Below are 22,483 nucleotides of genomic sequence, written 5' to 3'. Positions count from 1 at the left end.
GATTAAAGGCGTGCACCACCACCGCCCGGCTGTGTTTACAATTTTTATCATTCCAATTTCAGGTAAGAGTTGACAGATGAGGACGGCAGGAATACAATCTTTTATGTACTAAATGTCTCACATGAAACTCTCAACTTGGAAAGAAGGGAATCACTGTGAAGGAAGCAGCTGTATAGGATGTGAGCATTTTACTCCAAGATCAAAAAACATAAAGAAATTTGCACGGACTAGGAAGAGAATCACAAGCTAAGAGCAGAACTAGAAATACAAAAGACTCCAGGACTTAGAAGATGTGTAACGATGGAATGTTGGCAGATAAATGCCTAGTGATATATGAGAGTGCTTTCATTAGCCACTCTCAAGAAAAAAACCCATGAACTACTAGGAGAAGCAAAGACCATTTTGAAAGATGAAATAGGCAACTTTGAATCCAGAGTGACATCCATTCAGCAGGTGTTAGCACATCTGAAAGTTCAGTTGGATGCAAAAATTGTCCATCAACATAACCAGTGAGGCTGGTGAAAAGGATACATATCAGCATGCATTTAAAATATTTGTCTATCTTCTATGGAGCTGTGGGTTGTAGTTTGGTTAACTTTGCTTTACTTCTGATATATACTAATGAGTGAGTAAATACCAGAGAGGCTAGATAACAAGGAGGACCCTAAAAGGGACATGAGGAACGCCCTCAGAAGGGGAAATAGATGAGAAACCTGGGGGTTAGGGTGGGACAATGGAAAGTAGGGATATGGGATCGGGGCATGGGGAAATGGGACGGTTGAGCAGGGAATGGGATGGGTAGCATGGGAGAGCAATGAAAGAGATAACTTGATAGAAGGAGACATCATGGGGATAGGGAGAAACCTGGTCAGGGATGTTCCCTGGAATCCACAGGCATGACCCAACTTAGATTACTAACAGTTGTGGAAAGGTTGCCTGAGCTAGCCTACCCTGGTGATCAGATTGGTGACTACCCTAACTGTCATAAAGAGCCTTCATCTAGTAACTGATGGAAACAGATGCAGAGAGCCATGGCCAAGCATGTTCAGTCGAAGAGAGGGAAGAGTAATTCTATGAGCAAGGGGCATCAAGACCATGATGGGAAGACTTACAGATACAACTAAACTAAGCTGGTGGGCACTCATGAACTTTGGACCCACAGCTGTGGATCATGCATGGGAATGGACTGGGCCTTTGCCTGGGCAAGACCGTTGTGTAGCTTGGTGTGTTTCATGGCACCCTGACAGTGGGAATAGGATCTATCCCTGGAGCATGAACTGGCTTTTGGAGCCCATTGCCCATGGTAGGGACACCTTGCACAGCCTTGATGAAAGGGGAGAGGTGTGGACCTGCCTCAGCTGAATGTTCTGGGCTTTGCTGACTCTCCATGGGAGGCCATACATTTTTGATGGAGGGGATGAGGGTTAGGCTGGGGGAAAAGACGGGAGAGGGAGGAATGAGGGACAAATTTGTGGTTGGTATGTGAAATGAATAAATAGTTTCCTAAAAAGATGTTTGTCTAGCACACTCAAGCATTGATTTAAATGATAATTTCCATTCTTCAAAGGACTTGGAGGGGAGTTTTAATCATTTCATTTCATTAATGGAAATCTGTGTATTTAACATATATTGCTTCTTTATTTCATATGTTGAGAAGGAGACAATATTCATGTTCCATTTATATCATAAGTATATCAATTATAGTAGGTTCATGTGATATTCATAAAATCAGCTAAACCATAACAATGAGAACTTTAGATTTACTAAACATTGTGTAGGTAATTGCTTTCTAATGATTGACGGTCTTATGAGTGAAATAAACACTCGAATTGAGCAAGTGAAATGTTACATAAATCAGTTCCAATGCAATAGAGACCCAAGAAAACAATCTCTGCAATGAGCAATGACATGGAAACTCAAGCAAATCATGCAAGTGATTAAGTATCTCAATGGTGGCATGATATTTGCCAATAATTAAACTTTACTACAACTTTAACCACAAATTGTTATGATTTTATTGTAATTGTGCCACATGCTATTCAGATTTCTTGTTCATGGGTATGCATGAATGTGCATGTGTGAGTGTAGTTTTGATCATAGGTGTGGATTAGATGCATTTGCTTGGTTGCAGGTAAGTGTTCCTGTGCATGGATGTGAGAGGAGGGTGTGGACTATCCTGCATTAGTCCACACACTCAGTTACCACCTGCCCTCCATTCTGATCCCCTAGTGTCAGAACCCTCACTGGTGGTATTGGCAGGGGTCATCCTCCATAGTCCTTCTTGCCTAGCTTTATGAAGGACCCTCAACCTAATGCCAATTCAGGTATGGACACAAGCAAGTGCCCCATACCCAGGCTCTCTGGAGTATTCGAAACCTATTCTAAACCTGTTCTATCATAATGTGCTGCCCACCCATGAAGGCCCTCTATTCCCAGACCCAGGCAGATTTATCAACTCTCTTATGAGTCTGAATCACTTCTCTCCTTCCATTCCACCCATCAGCAGGCCCAGACCCAGAAAGGCAGCACATCTGTCAGCCCTTTTGCTGACTGTGACCCATGATACTCACTCTTCACCCTGTGTGACTATGCCACACCAAACAGATTATGGAGGCCAATACTAGGACCATCTTTTGAAATCTCACCCAGGACCCTTAACTCATCCCACCACTTAGTCTCAGACATAAAGTGGTAGCCAGATCCATGAATAGAAGTCATACATTTTTGGCAAGGCCTAGGTGAAGGCCATGTGTTTTGTCTTCAAAAAAGCACTAAAGGTGGATATTTCTCAGTGGCATCTGCCTTTCCATGTAAAAAGAGGGTGTCTGTACATGAGGCTGCCTGCAGCACAGCTACAGACGGGTATAAAGTAGACACAGTGTCAAGGAAATTAGCAGACATTGCACTAATTGGGGTCAGAGCATTAGGTGTTTGAGAGTTCCAAATGGACCATCAAAAGTCAGTGGTTTGGCTTTGTCACTTTCCATAAATTTTGGGACAACTTTTTCAGGGTTTTTTTTAATTTTATTTAGTTGTTCTTTTACACTAATCTGATTAGGAGACCTTTCCTAGCTGATTTTAGACTCAACTCTTCCCTCTCTTTTTTCATATTCAAGTGTATCAGCTGTTCAACAGCAAGGTTTCTCCTCTACCCACAAGGCAAGGGCATGAGTCAGATAACCTATTAAGATTCAACCGTCTTTCTGGGCATGCAGTCTCCAGAGAAGGTTTCTGTTTTGTCTTCTTCTCTCCAAGTTGTCTTGTGACTCTGATGAGCTTAGTGAGGGAGAGAAAATTATGGAATAAAAGAGACATGGGACATAAGAGACTCAGTTGGGCATTCTTTTGAGCAATGTTTCAATGTTCCCAGGTAGAAAGGATATCACACACCTTGATGCATTACCAGGTGCAGTGTCTACAGGACCCATGATCCCAGAGGAAGGTACCAGAGAAGGGAGGAGGAAGATAATGGGGGTAGAGACTGCTCCTAGATCTAGGAGGGACACCTTGCTCAGAAGCAATAACTGTTGAGTTTAAGGAGAGGAGACACAATGTATTAAGGCTACTGAGATTGTCTGTGAGAAGGAGCCGAGCCCAGAGTTGTTCAATGAGACAATGCAGAAGATCAGATAGACTTGTAAAGATCAAAGTCCATCAACCTACCAAAGAGATGAGAGCCTGGAGGAAACACACTCCTCAGATATGAACTCATTGCCGCCCAAAGACCACCATGTCAGAAACTCCAGGAGAAATTCATAAATATACAAACATAGAGGACAGACACAGCCTGTAGCAAGATGTGTGTCAAGAAGGTGGATCCCCAATTGCTCATGTCCTTCAGCTCTTGGCACATGGATATTAGCTTATGGGAACTTCCTAAGACACCATATGTATCTTGGAATCAGAATCAAGAATGCATGAAAAAGAGCCAAGGCAGGGGTCAGAGATCAGATCCCTGCTCACTCATAAGGTCAGAGGCTCAAGGATGAAGGACAAGTCTCTGACCTCCTTTACACTTCAGTCATCCTGCATGGCAGTCCAGGATGAGGCACATAGGCTGGAAATGAGCTACACATTAACACTAGGCCCTTCCTTGCCAGTATATTGCAGATGTGGTCGTTGTGTCAGACTAAACAGCCATTTTACCCAGCAGTCTACCCTGTTGGTGCCACGTGAAGCAGGAGTTAAAAGTGAACAGAGGACTATGCATGGACTGCTACAAGTCCTGAAGGAAGAAATGGAAGGGCTCTGTTCTTCCTTTATCATTGGGCTTACTCTGCTAGACTATCACCTACAGGTTCCTTAGAGTACAAGAGAGAATACTGTTCCTCCCCAGACACAGTGGATCTATCACAGGTAAGGACACAAAGTGAACACAACACTTCATGGGCACTGTCATGGTGAATCTCAACAGTCAATTGGATGATACCCAGTACTGGGCAGCAAGTGTGAGATTAGAGCAGTTTAGGTTAGGTGAGGTGGAAAGACTACTGAACTCTGCATGACATCATGGCTTAGGAAGGGATCAAGGTTATATAAAAAGGTAAGCTGAGCATGAGCATTAAATCTTCTGGTCGCTGCCATGTTATAACGGGACTCTGCCACAGATTCCTGCCTGTATATATAATTACCCTGTGTTACAGTCTATAAGCTGAGACTATATTGAAAATGTACCATTTCCCTTTTAGGTTATCTTCACAAGATTTTGTGACAACAACTGAATAAATTATCCAGGCAGGCATAGTTACAATGCAGAGCTAGTAAGTCCATCCCAAACCGTGAATTATTGGTAGTATCACAGACTTAAAACAGTAAATGTTCTGAGGAAATGTGTACCAATGAGAGGATAAGCAAAGCACATTAAATAGCACACTCTGCTCACTTTCCATTATGTCCTTGTAACAGGAACAGAACAGATACCTCCTATTTTTGTTGTCCTTAATGAAATCTTTACCCCATTGCTAACTGAAAAAACAATGCATAACATGACCACTAGTGGACTCTTGCTCATTGGATCATACCTGGAACATTGTTATCTAAGGTGAATCTCACCCTCTGTCATGAGATGCTAGAACTTTGCCAGGTTCCTTTTAGGAACATCAGCTCTACTCCATCTGCATTACCCACATGTGGGAGAAAGGATTAAGGGTGATTCACCTATTCCTGTCTACAGCAGCTGAAGCCACCCTGACTCATACTAATGAGCCTCAGTTTCCACCAGTTCATGCTATTGAATGAGAGCCAAAGGTGACATCAGATGCATTTTAAAATCTGTAGTTGTGTTTACAATGAAGACTTAGATATATTGGAAATATCCTACATAGGGAAATAGTCTTAAGCTTCTCTTTAGATTTACATATAAAGAAAATGATTATCACCACATTACACAACTGGACAGAATTACAGAATTCACAACATACCTTTTTCATTAGGAATTTCTATAGAATAAAATTTACAGATTTCTGGTGTCATCACATCTGTATGCGGTATTGCTTGTCTTTGCTGAATTCTCTTCAATAAAGGAGAAACTGGGAATGCATCGAGAATAGAGTTTCATGTCAGCCTCATGGCAGAAAAACAGAGGAAACTAACAACTGTGTGTTTGTACATTTGATCTGATTGCTTGTTTCCGGGTACAGTCATCAGAGTGAGATTGTGCTTCAGGAGGATCACTGAATAGTGTACAACCAGTTAAGCATTACATGAACATGACAAGTAAAAGCTAATTTATGTGGAAATGCAGAAGGAAGTGCCCCATGACTGAACACACTTTGTGAGTGTGGTGTCAGAGCAGAGTGGTATCACTCTAATCCTTCTTAGAGCCCATGAAACCTTTGCAATGGCTCCATTCACCAGCTGCTCACTAAGACCCTAAGAATTTCTTAAGGACTACCCACAGGACTCACTAAGCTAATACAGATCTTTGTAATATATACTATAGGAAAAAGCACAGGCATTCAGAAGTGCCCTGTGATGTCTGTGAGATACCAGAAGACTTCAGCTACACAGGAGTAACTGAATTCAGACAAACTGTTGCATTTACTCTAGAACACTGGAGAACTGTTATTCTTCATTCTTTGACTGCCCCTTATATAGTAGTATATCTCATGGACAATGTATGGCATTGTCCATGGGAGGTAGGAAGTTAAGAAGCTTTGAAAACTTGTGACATTTCACACAATGGAGCAGTAACAGCTGCATTTGTGTGCCAGTGACGACCTCTCCTGACAGAAACAACAGACAGGAGACATGCTCTGCAGGCAGTCCCTGACTCCAAGTGTGAGCTACCTCCCAAATGAGCTGTGGGATTCCTGGATCAATAAACAGCACCTTCCTCTATCATCCTCAACCTGTCACCGGCCTCTCAGTGACTGAGTCTGAACCTCCGGAACAAAATTGGGAGGATACCAATGCTTCCAGGCTCCAAGTCAATCTAAACCAAGCTGTCACGTGGAGGATGGGAGGAAAGGAAACTCTTTTAATCTCACCAAACCTGGATAAACCCTCTACAGGAAGAGGCTGGAAAAGCAGCCTGGTGCCATTGTGGGTGACAGATGTCCCCTGAAACTGTGTGGACAGTCTGAACTGAGTTCAGCTAAAAGAATGGTAGTCTACACAGGCTACATGTGAGTTTGCAAGGTGCTGTTCATCTATTCTTCATGAAAGTTCTGTTTCTCCAGAATCTTTTCCCACACAGAAACACACCTGCAATGGACGAAGTCCTACTCCCCTCTGTTGTTTTCTTTTCACTTTTTTTTAGAGAAAAGGTCTCTGGCCCACAGTGATCTCAATGCCACTTTGTAGAAATAGATGACTTTGAACTTAAAATTCTCCCATCGGCACCTCTGAAGGAGGTTTATAAAGCTATACAACCACAGCACATCTTTTGCTTACTGGGAGCTCAAACCCAAGGCCTTAGAAATGGTAGGTATGCAATGAACCACATTCTCTCTCAAGAACTAGCTCTTCTTTGCCAAAGGCCTTCATAGCACATGCCTGAGCAAATATACAGAAACCATTTTGCAAATAACGATGCTCTTCTTACTCCTACCTGCTGCCTGTGGTCCCCCTAGTGCTCCCACTCACAGGCAATATGGACACTGACTACCAGTGAGCAGAAGTCCCCTTGGAGCCCAGAGTCTAGCTCACATTTAAAAACCTGTTGCCAGGAGCTAAGGAGACCAGAGGTTAACATCCCCTGCTGTTCCTGTAGAGGACACAGGTCTGGTTGGTTTCTATCACAGAAAAAACAGCTCAAAACAGTCTATAACTCCAGTTGCTAGAAACCATACAGCTAATTTGAGTCTGCATATGTATCATAGATACAAATGGTGCACATACATTTATGCAGGTGAACACTTGTATACCCAAAATGAAAATAAATATATCTTTAAAAAACGTCCTTCTATTAAGAAAATGCTTCAGCACAGATCCAGAGACACGTGGTAACTGGAGTTCCTAGTGGATATTATTGTTTAGATGAGTGTCTCTTTTGTGCTCATGCTAATGTTGTCTATTTACTAAATCTTGTAATTATTTTTTATATATATTACATTTATTTTTGTTCTATTAAAATCGTGATCTTAAATTTGCATGAGAGAATTTTTTAATTTTTCATTTTTTCCCTTTTGTTGGAAACAGATTTTTTCATACAATATTCCTAAATTATAGTTTCATCTCCCCCTGATCCTGCCAGTTCCTCCCAACCCCCCCCTCATCTGGATGCACTCCCTATCTGTCTCCCACTTGAAATAAAAATTTCTGAAAGAAACAACCAAACATGACAAAAGAAATATAAGAGAAAGCAAAAACAATCATATCTAACTATTTCTTTAAAATATCTTTCTTTCCTATTTGATACTATAATAAGGACATCATTTCCCACGCCTGTTTCTCAATGAAAACCCTCCTCTATAACCATAAACCTTTCCTTGCCCTCTTTCAAAGCATGGCTACTCTTCTAACTAACTGTGTGTGTGTGTGTGTGTGTGTGTGTGTGTGTGTGTGTGTGTGTGTGTGTGTGTGTTCCAAATCAGTACTGTACTGTACTGTAAAACTCTAAGGGAAAAACCTCTGCCGCATCACCCCATGCATTGTCTGTCTCCCATTCTCAGATCACTGATCTGACTAGAAGCCTGTGGGCATTCTAACCTTTCATTTTTCTGAATGTCTGTAGGTAGATGAGAAACAATACCCTGGGCATTTGCCTTCTGTGGTAGTAACTACAGGGTCCTGATCTCTGCAGTTTTGACCTATTGAAGGCAGATACTGGGATGTTGCAAGTTAGGGATTACCAAGACCTCGGGCTATAGAAGGTCTCTTGATCTGCATGGACAGCCTCATCATTTACCTCTGTGCCATGGTTTATTCTTCCATAGAGTAGCACACAAACAAATAAATGTACTACATGTGATGGGCTTTGACATATATACTTTAGGTCAAGCTTGTATCCTAATATGGTAATTCAACAGCTTGTCCCTGTAGATTGGACTGAGCAATTGGGATACCTATCTTGGGGAAAACAGATTTAGATATAGCCTGGTATACACCATTCCAGACTAACTACAGGCATCATAGCTGAATCCAGTGCATATGGACAAATGCCTCCACTATTTTTTTTTTAACTTAGGGGTCCACTTTAAAAAAAATACAGTCCAAATGCTCCCAATAGGTGGCATAAATCACAGTGGCTGCTTAGATATAAGGATACCCAGTATTTATAAAATTCATTTGTAAAGGGTGTCTTAAGGAAGAGATTCCATAATACATACTCCTTCTTTGGCTGCGGCAACGCACCTGAAACATAAAAGAAAGAAAACAGTCTGTGGCCTAGGTCATGATGAGTTCTGTTTGCATGGGTCATTGAAACACATATGAACATGATATAATGCCAATCAAAGTGGGAAAGAGTCTTCAAATAAAAGACTCTGCTTTAGTATATATGATGGTGTCACAAAAGAACTGGTGTTCCTCACTTGTACCCCTTCCCACTTTTGCTGGTTCCCACACCAGATCAAGAGGCACTATCTGTTTGGTCTCTGCTGCGTGTTCCCTAAGCCACACTGCAACATGCTGGAGCATCTTTATGATCCTGCTATGAAATTAACCCTGCCACAATGTAGCCTCAATTATTTACACTAATGCTCACGTGTTAAAAGTCTAACCTTCAGCATCCCTACACTGGACATAGGAAGATTGCTCCATATGACTGTTGTAGAACGTACTGCATGGAAATTGAGGGGATCTGAAGTGCCTGACAACTTCTAAACCAAAACTTTAAGTTTTATCTAAGAGGATCTTTTTTCTCCAGAAGAAAAAGCCTGCTCACAAGACTGATAATTAACACTGGATGCTTTGATGCTCTATTCAGTTTGGACCAGGCTGGTACAATTCTTCTTCTCCCCTTCCAAACTAACTCTCTAATACCCATGATGCCTGCTCAGTTTTGTTGTTCAGTGGGATATCCTCTGAAACATAAGATCACTAAAGTAACCTTTCTACTTTAGAGAGAAAAAGGCCCTCTTACCTCCAAGGGATTTTCTTCTGTCATTGTGCGGCCATCTGGTCTAAGTGTGTCATCATTTTCCGTTAAACCTAGGGGGAGAGAAAGTCATGAGCTTGCAGACTGTCAGCTCTTGGTCCTGCTTCCTACCTATGTAGTATCCTTACTTGATGTGGGTAAAAGTGCATGGACTTAGGACATGTGACTAGACCTACTGAACAGGATTGTTGGGCAGCTGCTGAACCGTCTTCCCTTGAAGGAAATTAAAGCAGAGAAAGACCAGGAGAGATATGAGTAAGAGATTTGTTGCATTTCCAGACAGTGGACACCCAAAGCAACATAAAATAATCTGTCTTTGATTGTGTATTGTTAAATTAACATTTTCACATGTATTCTATTTAGGGCCACTTGTGAAGTCTCATTTTGGGTGTGGAGGTCAGTGGATAGCTTGTGGGATCTGTTCCTCCCCTTTTGCCAGGTGTGTTCTGAGTTTCAAATCCAGGTCATTGGGCTTAGAGAAGGCATCGATTTCCTTGGAAAGAAGAATTTTATCCTTCCCTGTGGCCAAACTTGTGTTTAAACTTTAGTGTTTGTGTTTACAATTTTTATCATTCCAATTTCAGGTAAGAGTTGACAGATGAGGACGGCAGGAATACAATCTTTTATGTAGTAAAAGTCTCACATGAAACTCTCAACTTGGAAAGAAGAGAATCACTATGAAGGAAGCAGCTGTATAGGATGTCAGCATTTTACTCCAAGATCAAAAAACATAAAGAAATTTGCACGGACTAGGAAGAGAAACACAAGCTAAGAGCAGAACTAGAAATACAAAAGAAACTCCAGGACTTAGAAGATGTGTAACGATAGAATGTTGGCAGATAAATGCCTAGTGATATATGAGAGTGCTTTCATTAGCCACTCTCAAGAAAAAACCCCATGAACTACTAGGAGAAGCAAAGACCATTTTGAAAGATGAAATAGGCAACTTTGAATCCAGAGTGACATCCATTCAGCAGGTGTTAGCACATCTGAAAGTTCAGTTGGATGCAAAAATTGTCCATCAACATAACCAGTGAGGCTGGTGAAAAGGAATAACATCAATATGCAAATATTAAAATATTTGTATATCTTATCTGGAGCTGTGGGTTGTAGTTTGGTTACCCTTTTCTTTACTTCTGGTATCCATTTATGAGTGAGTACATACCAGAGAAGCTAGGTAACAAGGAGGACCTAAGAGGGATGCAAGGAATTCCTGGGAGAGGGAAATAGATGAGACTTCCTGAGTGAACTGGGGGTTATGGGGGACAATGGAGGGTAGTTGTATGGGATGTGAGCATAGGGGAATGGGATGGTGGAACTGGAACAGGGGCAGAGTGGGAGAGCAATGAAAGAGATATCTTGATAGAGGGAGACATTATGGTATGGATAGGGAGAAACCTGGTCAGGGAAGTTCCCAGGAATCCACAGGCATGACCCCAGCTAAGATTACTAGCAATAGTGGAAAGGGTGCCTGAGTTGTCCTACCCTGGTGATCAGATTGGTGAAAAGCCCTAACTGTCATCATAGAGCCTTCAGTGAATAACTGATAGAAACCCATGCAGAGAGCTAAGCACCAGGCTGAGTTCTAGAAGTCCAGTCGATGAGAGGGAAGATTGATTCTATGATCAAGGGGCATCAAGACCATGATGGGAAGACTTACAGAAACAACTGAACCAAGCTAGTGGGAACTCATTAACTCTGGACCCACAGCTGTGGAGCCTTACATGGGACTGTACTGGGCCCTCGGTGGGGGTGAGATATTTGTGTAGCTTGGTGTGTTTCACTGCACCCTGACTGTAGGAATAGGATCTATCCCTGGAGCATGAGCTAGCTTTTTGGAGCCCATTGCCTAATGTGGGACATCTTGCACAGCCTTGATGAAAGGGTGTGGGGCTTGGACCTTCCTCAGCTGAATGTTCTGGGTTTTGCTGACTCTCCATGGGAGGCCATACATTTTTGAAGGAGGAGATGAGTGGTAGGCTGTGGGGAAAGGCTAGAGGCAGAGCAGAAGGGATGAAGGAGGTATCTGTGGTCAATATGTGGAATGAATAAAAAATTTCTTAAAAAGATTTGTCTAGCAAACTCAAGCATTGTTGAAATGATAATTTCCATTCTTCAAAGGACATGGAGAGGAGTTTTAAACATTTCATTTCATTAATGGAAATCTATATATTTAATGTATTTTGCTTCTTTATTTCATATTTTCAGAAGGAGACAATATTTATGTATCCATTTCATATCATAAGTATATCAATTTTAGTGGGTTCATGTGATGTTCATAAAATCAGCTAAACCAACAACGAGAACTTTAGATTTTCTAAATATTGTGTAGGTAATTGCTTTCTAATGATTGACGGTCTTATGAGTGAAATAAACACTCAAATTGAGCAAGTGAAATGTTACATAAATCAGTTCCAATGCAATAGAGACCCAAGGAATCAACAGTCTCTGCAATGTGCAATGATCTGGGAATACAAGCAAATCATGCAAGTGATTAAGTTTCCCGATGGTGGCATGATATTTGGCAATAATTGACTTTACTACATCTTTAACCAGAAATGGTTATGAATTTATTGCAATTGTGCCACATGCCATTCAGATTTCTTGTTCATGGGTATGCATGAATGTGCATGTGTGAGTGTAGGTTTGATCATAGGTGTGGATTAGATTCATTTGCTTGGCTGCAGGTAAGTGTTCATGCACATGGATGCGAGAGGAGGGTATGCACTATCCTGCATTAGTCCACACACTCAGTTACCACTTGCCCTCCATTCTGATCCCCTAGTGTCAGATCCCTCAGTGGTGGTATTGGCAGGGGTCATCCTCCATTGTCCTTCCTGCCTAGCTTTATGAGGGACCCTCAACCTAATGCCAATTCAGGTATGGACACAGGTAAGTGCCCCATACCCAGCTCTCTGGAGTATTCTAAACCTATTCTAAACCTGTTCTATCATAATGTGCTGCCCACCCATGAAGCCTCTCTATGCCCAGACCCAGGCAGATTTATCAACTCTCTTATGAGTCTGAATCACTTCTCTCCTTCCATTCTACCCACCGGCAGGCCCAGACCCAGAAAGGCAGCACATCTGTCAGCCCCTTTGCTGACTGTGACCCATGATACTCACTCTTCACCCTGTGTGACTATGCCACACCAAACAGGTTATGGAGGCCAATACTAGGTCCATCTTTTGAAATCTCACCCAGGACCCTTAACTCATCCCACCACTTAGTCTCAGACATAAAGTGGTAGCCAGATCCATGCACAGAAGTCGTACATTTTTGGCAAGGCCTAGGTGAAGGCCATGTGTTTTGTCTTCAAAAAAGCACTAAAGGTGGACACTTCTCAGAGGCTTCTGCCTTTCCATGCAAAATGAGGGTGTCTGTACATGAGGCTGCCTGCAGCACAGCTACAGACGGGTATAAAGTAGACACAGTGTCAAGGAAGTTAGCAGACATTGCACTAATTGGGGTCAGAGCATTAGGTGTTCGAGAGTTCCAAATGGACCATCAAAAGTCAGTGGTTTGGCTTTGTCACTTTCCATAAATTTTGGGACAAACTTTTTCAGGTTTTTTTTAATGTAATTTAGTTGTTCTTTTACACTAATCTGATTAGGAGACCTTTCCTAGCTGATTTTAGACTCAACTCTTCCCTCTCTTTTTTCATATTCAAGTGTATCAGCTGTTCAACAGCAAGGTTTCACCTCTACCCACAAGGCAAGGGCATGAGTCAGATAACCTATTAAGATTCAACCGTCTTTCTGGGCATGCAGTCTCCAGAGAAGGTTTCTGTTTTGTCTTCTTCTCTCCAAGTTGTCTTGTGACTGTGATGAGCTTAGTGAGGGAGAGAAAATTATGGAATAAAAGAGACATGGGACATAAGAGACTCAGTTGGGCATTCTTTTGAGCAATGTTTCAATGTTCCCAGGTAGAAAGGATATCACACACCTTGATGCATTACCAGGTGCAGTGTCTACAGGACCCATGATCCCAGAGGAATGCACCAGAGAAGGGAGGAAGAAGATAATGGGGGTAGAGACTGCTCCTAGGTCTAGGAGGGACACCTTGCTCAGAAGCAATAACTGTTGAGTTTAAGGAGAGGAGACACAATGTATTAAGGCTACTGAGATTGTCTGTGAGAAGGAGCCAAGCCCAGAGTTGTTCAATGAGACAATGCAGAAGATCAGACAGACTTGTAAAGATCAAAGTCCATCAACCTACCAAAGAGATGAGAGCCTGGAGGAAACACAATCCTCAGATATGAACTCATTTCCACCCAAAGACCACCATGTCAGATACTCCAGGAGAAAGTCATAAATATACAAAACATAGAGGACAGACACAGCCTGTGGCAAGATGTGTGTCAAGAAGGTGGATCCCCAATTGCTCATGTCCTTTAGCCCTTGGAACATGGGTATTAGCTTATGGGAACTTCCTAAGGCACCATCTGTATCTTGGAATCAGAATCAAGAATGCATGAAAAAGAGCCAAGGTAGGGGTCAGAGATCAGATCCCTGCTCACTCATAAGGTCAGAGGCTCAAGGATGAAGGACACGTCTCTGACCTCCTTTACACCTCAGTCATCCTGCATGGCAGTCCAGGATGAGGCGCATAGGCTGGAAATGAGCTACCCATTAACACTAGTCCCTTCCTTGCCAGTATATAGGAGACGTGGCAGTTCTGTCAGAGTAAACATCCATTTTACCCAGCACTCTACCCTGTTGGTGCCACGTGAAGCAGGAGTTAACAGTGAACAGAGGACTATGCATGGACTGCTACAAGTCCTGAAGGAAGAAAGGGAAGGGCTCTGTTCTGCCTGCTTCATTGGACCCTAACTGCTAGACTGCTCTTGAATAATCCTTTTGTACACTGTGAATATATGTTGGTGTGATTGGTTTAATAAACAAGCTAAATGGCCAATAGCTGAACAGGTAAAAGTTAGGTGGGAAAGCCAAATTGAGAATGATGGGATATGGAAGGGTGGTGTCAGAGGAGTTGCCAGCCAGATGCAGAACGAGTCTGACATACCTAATTGGATAGACGTAAAAGCGCTAAGCCTCATGGGATAATATACATTAATAGGAATGAGTTGTAAGAGCTAGTTAGTAATAAGCCTGAGCTATTGGGTAAACATTTATAATTTATGTTAAAGCTCAATGTGGTTTTTATGAAGCTGCTGCTAGCACCCAGAGAAACTCTGCCTACAATAGACTATCATCTACAGGTTTCTGTGAGTATAAGAGAGAATGTTGTCCTTCACCAGACAGAATGGCTCTATCGTGTTAGTACACAAAGTGAACTCAATACTTCATGGGCACAATCATGGTGAATCTCAACAGTCAAACAGTCAATTGGATGATACCCAATACTGGGCATGGAAGTGTGAGATTATATCTATTAGGTTAGCTGAGGTGGGATGACTAATGAACTCTTCTTGGCATTATTGCTTAAGAAGGTGTGATGGTTATTGCTTGCCAACTTGTTTGCATCTGGAATGAACTAACCCCCCAAAATGGAGGGCATATCTGTGAGGAATTTTTTTCTTAAGTTGAAGTAGGAAGACCCACTTCTAATTTGGATCTTTGGAAGAAATAGGCTGTAATGCCAGTGAAAGAATGCACTTGTTAACAAGACCAGAACAATCAGGCAAAGAGCAAAAGCTTCCTTCTTCCATGTTCTTATATAGGCTTCCAGCAGGAGGTGTGGGCTGGATTAAAGTGTGGCTTCCTGCCTCAAGTTCTCAGTTAAAGGCATGTGTCTTCATGCCTCAATTGCTTGTCTTTTCCCAGCTCAAAAGATCTAGATTAAAGATGTGTCTTCCTACATCAAAGGGGGAAGTGAACAGGAGCTCCCATTCCTAACCAAGAAGCTATCTTCATTGGCAAACTCAAGGGAAAAATCAGTTTTCTCCAATAGAGTCTCATTAGGTATATTAACCACGCTTAAGGGTAGACCCAATGCAAGCATGCAAGCTGTAGATGGCCAACACACAACATACTTAATGGTTTTGTAGACTTTTTGGGTCTCATATTGCTTTTGGGGGAGCATTTTTAAAATCTTACTGGTCTTTTACAAGTATATTATAGTTTCTGATTTGGTGTTTTTATGTTGCTTTTTTGAGTGTGTGTGTGTGTGTGTGTGTGTGTGTGTGTGTGTGTGTGTGTGTATTTGTTGTGCTTTTACACTGATTATATATTGGTTTTCTTTTTTAATTTGCTTGTTTCTTTTCTACAGTGAGAGATAAAGATAGTGGATGGGTGGTAAGGTGGGGAGAATCTGGGAAGAGATGGAGAAGGGGAAACCAAGATCAGAATATATTGTATAAGTTTTCAAGAAAGAAAAGGAAAACATTAAATTTTAAAAAGCAACCCTTGAAAAAGGAGTAATGTCCTGGGAAATACTGTCTTCAAATGGCAAAGTACACTTTCCCCAGACTCTGCTTACCACTGTGCCATTGAAAGAGGAAAAGGACACCCCCCTCTCATTTTCCTTGTCCTTATTGATATCTTTCCCACTCCCTGATCCTCTAACACAATGTGTAACATGACCACCCCTGGATCCTTGCTCATTGGATCAAACCAGGAACACTGTTATCTAAGGTGAATTTCACCCTCAGTCATGAGACGCTGGAACTTTACCAGGTCACTTTGAGGAACATCAGACCTACTCCATCTGCATCACCCACATGTGAGAGAAAGTATGAGAGAAGGTGGTTTACCCATTCCTGTCTACACCCGGTGAAACCACCCTGATGCATACAAGATGAGCCTCAGTTTCCACCGGTTCATGCTACTGAATAAGGTGACATCAGATGCATTTTAAATTCTGTGGTTGCATATACATTGAAGACGTAGATATATTAGTATTATTCTACATAGGAAAAAGTCTTAAGCTTCTCTATAGATTTATATATGAAAGAAAATAATTTGCAACAGTATACACAATTGGACAGAATTATGGAATTCCCACAGCACCTTCCATTTTTATTGGTGTTGTTTGTGTGCTACTTCAGGAACGGGAGATCCTTCCACATCCTGAGGGGCAACAGCTTGCTCCTGACAAATTTCCCTTAAGAATTCAGGAACTGGGAATGCATTATAACAGGGAGTCATGTCAGCCTCATGACAGAAAAACAGAGGAACCTAACAACTGTGTGTTTGTCCATTTGATCTGACGGCTTGTTTCCGGGTACAGTCAACAGAGTGAGAATGGAGCTTCAGGAGGATCACTGAATCAGTTAAGCAATACATGGACTGTGTAGGTAAAGTCTAAATTCATGGCAACGTGACAATAGAGAATACTGGAAAAAGCCATGTATAGCAAAAGCCTAAGTGAAAAACCCCTGCCCCATCTCCCCATGCAGTGTCTGTCTCCCATTCTCAGAAGCGCTGATCTGACTAGAAGCTTGTGGGCTTTCTAACCTTTCATTCTTTGGAATGTCTGTATGTAGATGAGAAGTAATGCCCTGGGCATTTCCCCTCTGTGGTAGTCACTACAGGGTCCTGATCTCTGCAGTTTTGACCTATTGAAGGCAGATGCTGGGATGCTGGAAGTTAGGGATTACTAAGTGCTTGGGCTACGAAATGTTTCTTGATCAATTCTTGAACAGCCTCATCACTTACCTCTGTGCCATGGTTTATTCTTCCATAGAGTAGCACACAAACAAATAAATGTACCACATGTAATGGGCTTTGAACATATATACTGTAGGTAAAGTTTTCATCCTAATTTGTTAATTCATTAGTTTGTCACAGGAGATTTGACTGGGTAATCAGGATACCTATCTTGGGGAAAAACAGATTTAGACACAGCCTGGTACAGAACATCTCAAACAATCTAACGAGATCAGATCTGAATCCAGTGACAGTAGACAACCCCAGTTTTTTTTTTTAACTTCAGGTACTACTTTTTTTTAAAAACCAAAATCCAAGTTCTTCCCTATAGGTGGCTTAGATCACAGTGGTGCATTAGACATGAGGATACCCAGTAATTATACTTTTCTAAAATGTGTCTTAACAAGGAGATTTTATAATACATACTGGTATGTTTTCTAGACTCCACCTGAAATTTAAAGGAAAGAAAACAGTTTGAGGCACAGGTCATACTAAATTCTGTTTACATGGGTCTTTAGAACACATGTTGACATAGTATGATGCCAATCAAAATGGGCAAGAGTCCTATGTGTTAGTATATTATGTGACAATGTCCCAGAAGAACTGGGACTCTATAGTTTGTGCCATTCCCACTTTTGCTGGTTCAAAGGCCAAATTAATTTGTTTGGTCTCTGCTGAATGTTCCCTAAGCCAAGCTGCATCTTTATAACCTGACTGTGAGATAATTCCTCCTCCAGCTGGGCCTCAATTATTTACACTAATCCTCATGCAGTAGAAGTCTTACCACTCAACATCTCCATGCTGAAACCCAGAAACTTTGGAACATAAGTAGAACATAAACTGCATCAAGATTTTAGAAACCAGAAGTGGCTGTCAACTTCTGAGTGAAAATTATACACGCATCTAAAGAGGAACCCTTTTCTTCAGGAGAAACTATCCTCTCACACAAACTGTGATAAATGGCACTGCATACTTTTATGTTCAGTTCAGTCAGGAGCAGGCTGGCACAATTCCAGTTCCTTTTCTCCCTGAGCTAACCCATGATGCACCTGGCTTTTGTTAACTGAATTTCATATCCACTACAATGTAAGGGACAAAGTAACTTTTTATATTACTTTGAGAGGAAAGGCAGTCTTACCTCCACCATCATCACGGGTAGCTCTCCCTGTTTTCTAGAAGAAAATGTAGTGGAGTTTTTGTGTATCTCTAAAAAGACAGAAAGTAATTTGTCAACACATGGTATTGTTTTTAATTACTCCAGGGATGTATAGAAGTCTATGTGGCTAGCATATGTGACTTGATCTAATTGTTCCCCCCAATCCACTCCTCCTCTGCTTCTCTGTTCAGAAAGGGGTAGGCCTCCCGTGGGTGTCAACAAATCATGGCACGACAAGTTGCCATGGGACTAAGCACCCCCCTTGCAATAAGGCTGGGCAAGGCAATCCAGTATAAGGAACAGAATCTTAAGAGCCAGCCAAAGTGTTAGGAATGGTTTGCTTTCTGCTTATTCCAGAACTGTGGATTATATTACTGTCACACAAATTAAGGCAAAGAGAAGAACTGAAGAGAAATGAGGAACAGAACTTTTGGCTTCCTAGACAATGGGAATCTAAATCAATGTGGAAGAATCTTTCACTGCAGGAAAGTAAATAAGTCTTTCAAAATACACACTGCATTTATTCTGGTTGGAGGAAACCATGCATGTGTGTCTGTGTGCAGGTGGAGTTAGGAGGAGCTCTTCAGGGGTCTGGTTTTCTCCTTTCACCATGTGAGTTGTGGGATTCAACTGCAGTTAGGTCAGCAGGCTGGGCTGAAAAAGTCATTATGCACTGATCCAACCTATCTTTTCTAATAAAAGAAGCTTTATGATTAAGCAACAAAATACTGTCACTTCCTGTTTTAAAGCAGGGAACAATTGATACTTCCTGAGGCACATGTCTCAAATCTATTTCAACCTCCACCAATCCATATATGTTGACTCAGAATTTATCACTAGTTATGATCCATGCTAATGTATCCATTTTACTTGGGAAATTTTACTAGGATGAACATATCTGAAAATATTCTTGCCTATGTTGTGTGTACATTATTCCCTAAAGTATAGCATATCGTGTATTATATTTTGTTATACTGTGCTGAGTATTGTCAGTATTCTACAGGGTTCTAAGGAGCATGGAGAACATGTATGTGTTATAGCCCTATAAGACACAGTGTAATATAAGGGCTTGATTAGTTTCAGATATTGGTGCTAAGGAGTCTGGAAAAAATTCTAAGGAAATACTGAGACAACTGTACATAGTAACACAACTCTGCAAGTCATGACGAAAGAAGGAAAGGAAGCATGGAACCACCTTCCAAATTCACATTATCTAAGAATTCATCCAAAGTACAATGTGAAAGAATCAATCAAAAATTCCAGAAATTTAAGTTCAATGTTGAGTTAGTAGAGCAATTGGGAAACAGTCAATTTGGGTATAGCTGACAACAATGATATTATCAACTATCAAGTACCAACATTTATGGAATTACCACACAAAAAAGAGCAAAATTAACATATGTCTCAAATTTAAAGGTAACACTGGACAGAAGTCAGAATAAGAAATATATCCTTTTCAATTGGCACAGTATAGTCACAGTGTACCATCACATAGTGTACCACTCTCAGAAGAGCACTTGCATGTAAGACTGCACCCACACCACCGCCTTCTCCTCCCATCTCGTTAGTTCCCTTTACTTTGTTCACATCATATACACATATGTAATTTTATTTTTACATAAAAACCTAGTCCTTCAAATGAAAGAAATTACCTGGGACTTGCCTTTTTCAATGAACATAAGACATTTAACATGGCAAGTATATTCACTTACATCTATGTTCTGCAAATGACATAATCCCATGCTCCTTAATAGTTTACACAGTGTCTTACTTAGGGTTTCTATTGCTGTGACCAAACACTATGATCATAAACAACTTGTAGAGGAAAGAGTTTATTTCAGCATACAATTCTCTCTTCACACTCACTTTCTCGGGGAACTCTGGACAGGAACTGAACAGGGTAAGAACAGAGTCAGGAGAGGATGCAAAGGCCATGAAGGAGTGATGCTTACTCACCAAGGCTCGCTCAGCCTACTTTCTTACAGCACTCAGTGACACCACCATAGGGGTGGCACTGCCTACAGTGAGGTGGGCCCTCACATATCAATCATCAATGAAGAAAATGCACCACAGGCTTGCCTATGGGTGAATCTGGTGGCAGCATTTTCTGAATGGAAGTTTCCTCTTCCCAAATGACTCTGGTTTGTGACAAGTTAAAAAAACAAACAAACAAACAAAACAAAAAACAAAGACAGCACACCTGGATTTCAGGGAGAAGGGGATTCTGACCCCCGTTTTAATTTTTGAAACTATAATTCAGTTACAACATTTCTCCCTTCCCTTTTGGGGAAGGGAATTTAAATTAAGCAAAGTATAAGTAACCTGAAAATTCAAGATGCTAGGAATATGACCTTTCATGAAGTAAAAATCACATATAGACTACTCTACTTCCTAAAATCTTTTCTGTTAATATTAAGCTCCTTGTGGTCTGGCAGCTTTATTGGTGAAATTAAGGGTTAAGGCCAACAACTGAAATGCTATGTATATTAGAAGCAAGGAACTATATGAGAAAGCCACAGACGATCACAACTTTTGTGATTAGAATCTCAAGGATTTTACGATATGTTTGAAATACTTGACCTTATTGCAATAGTAATAGAAGTTGGTTATGAGACTGTTGCAGTAACGTAAAATGTATTTCAGGTAATTGTATCGTGTGTGTGTGTGTGTGTGTGTGTGTGTGTGTGTGTGTGTGTGTGTGTGTGTAAGTGCCTGACAATTAAAATATGAGAGCTAAAAGAGGGCATGGCATACCATGATGTATCACCCTTTCTCCTTTCTTTCAGACAGGGTCTCTCACAGATGCCGTAGATAGGATGACAGCTAGCAAGCACTAGAAATACTACGGTCTATTCACTCAACAGCATGGGATTACAAATATGAACAGTTCTGTCCAATTTTTTTGTATGTGTGTGAGCAGATTCAAGCTCAGATCTACTGCTTTTTCAGTAAGTATTCTTCTCATTGAGCCATTAATTACCTCAATGATAAATCTTATAAAGCTATTTGAAATGGTATGTTGATCTTGGTTGCAAATCTCTCAAACAGAACTCACCATATGGCCTGTAAGTGTGTAAATAATGATCAAATTTAAGATTTTATCATACTTCATACATATTTTGTGGAAATAAACCAAAACAGATAATGGCCTGTAAATTATGCATGTATGTTTTAATCTTAACTTCATAATATTTCTAGGCCATGTAGTATACATGTAAGCTTTGTACAGCTGGCACAAGTCTTTAAGGAAATTGCAAATACAACAAAAATAAGTAGGGACTTTTTTTCACAAGGTCAATGTCAAGGATACGCACCTTCATTTTACTTCATTTAGGGAAAGCTATAAGGAGAGAGATAACTCAGTGGGGTTTCTGTCCTCCCATGCAAAAGAGGCATTCTGTACAGGACAGGCTGCCTCCAGCCCCGTTACTAGTGGAGAGAGAGTGGAGTGTTGGGTCAAATTTCAGACAAGATACCTTCCTAATTTGTGTCATAGCACTGAGAGTTTCATGAGGGCCAATGTGATGACCACATGCCAGTCACTCCTTCACCTTCTTCCTTACAATCCCAAAGGTTTGGGACAACCTTTTCTGGGTTTATTGTTCTTCTAATATACAGTCTTGCCCTGTTTATGGGACTTCCTCTGGCTGACTGAGTCCAGCCTTTTCTTCTCTCTTCACATATCCATGCCATACAGCTAGGCATCAGGAGCCCTTTAGCTGTGCCTACCAGATCCAGGACTGAACCAGATAAACTACTAAGATTTGATATCTTTGCTCTCAATGGCCTTTCCTGTACGGTGAGTTTGGTGAGGAAGAGATAATTAGAGATAATACAAAAGGCAAAGAACTATCTGGACTGAGTATGGGAGCATGCCAGAGGGTTAGGCTATATTCTGTGGACAGTGTGTTCTACTATACAGTGTCAGGCACTAAATAATTAGTGGAAAAGAACCTCCAAGACTCTAAGGATAGCCAGGCACAGAACGCAGAATGAACATGGCACCCAGGAAATAGGGAAATTTCTGGAGAAGGATAAAGGGCAAGAAACTGTAACGAGGGATATGAAGTGTGTGCGGCTAGAGGTGGGGTCATGGGGCTCTGTAGGACATGCTACTCACAAGCAGGAGACCCAGAGTATACAGTGAGTAACACAATGCATTAATTCTACAAACAC

The 22,483-nt window shown here is 41.3% G+C and overlaps 1 protein-coding gene across 1 annotated transcript in view; it reads right to left on the bottom strand.

Annotated features, from left to right (window-relative positions):
* LOC143270579 (uncharacterized) overlaps nt 1-22,483 on the bottom strand; it is a 91,319-nt gene that overhangs the window by 40,407 nt on the left and 28,429 nt on the right. The window contains exons 14-18 of the mRNA XM_076561005.1: nt 18,290-18,357; nt 17,578-17,599; nt 9,527-9,594; nt 8,772-8,796; nt 5,421-5,528 (exon numbers count right to left, since the gene is read on the bottom strand). Of these exons, the coding sequence (XP_076417120.1) occupies nt 5,421-5,528; nt 8,772-8,796; nt 9,527-9,594; nt 17,578-17,599; nt 18,290-18,357 (291 nt within the window). The remainder of the gene's footprint in view (nt 1-5,420; nt 5,529-8,771; nt 8,797-9,526; nt 9,595-17,577; nt 17,600-18,289; nt 18,358-22,483) is intronic.

This window comes from Peromyscus maniculatus, chromosome 23, assembly GCF_049852395.1.
Source record: "Peromyscus maniculatus bairdii isolate BWxNUB_F1_BW_parent chromosome 23, HU_Pman_BW_mat_3.1, whole genome shotgun sequence".
Classification (NCBI taxonomy): Eukaryota; Metazoa; Chordata; class Mammalia; order Rodentia; family Cricetidae; genus Peromyscus; species Peromyscus maniculatus.
This window is presented reverse-complemented; position numbering and strand designations above follow the sequence as displayed.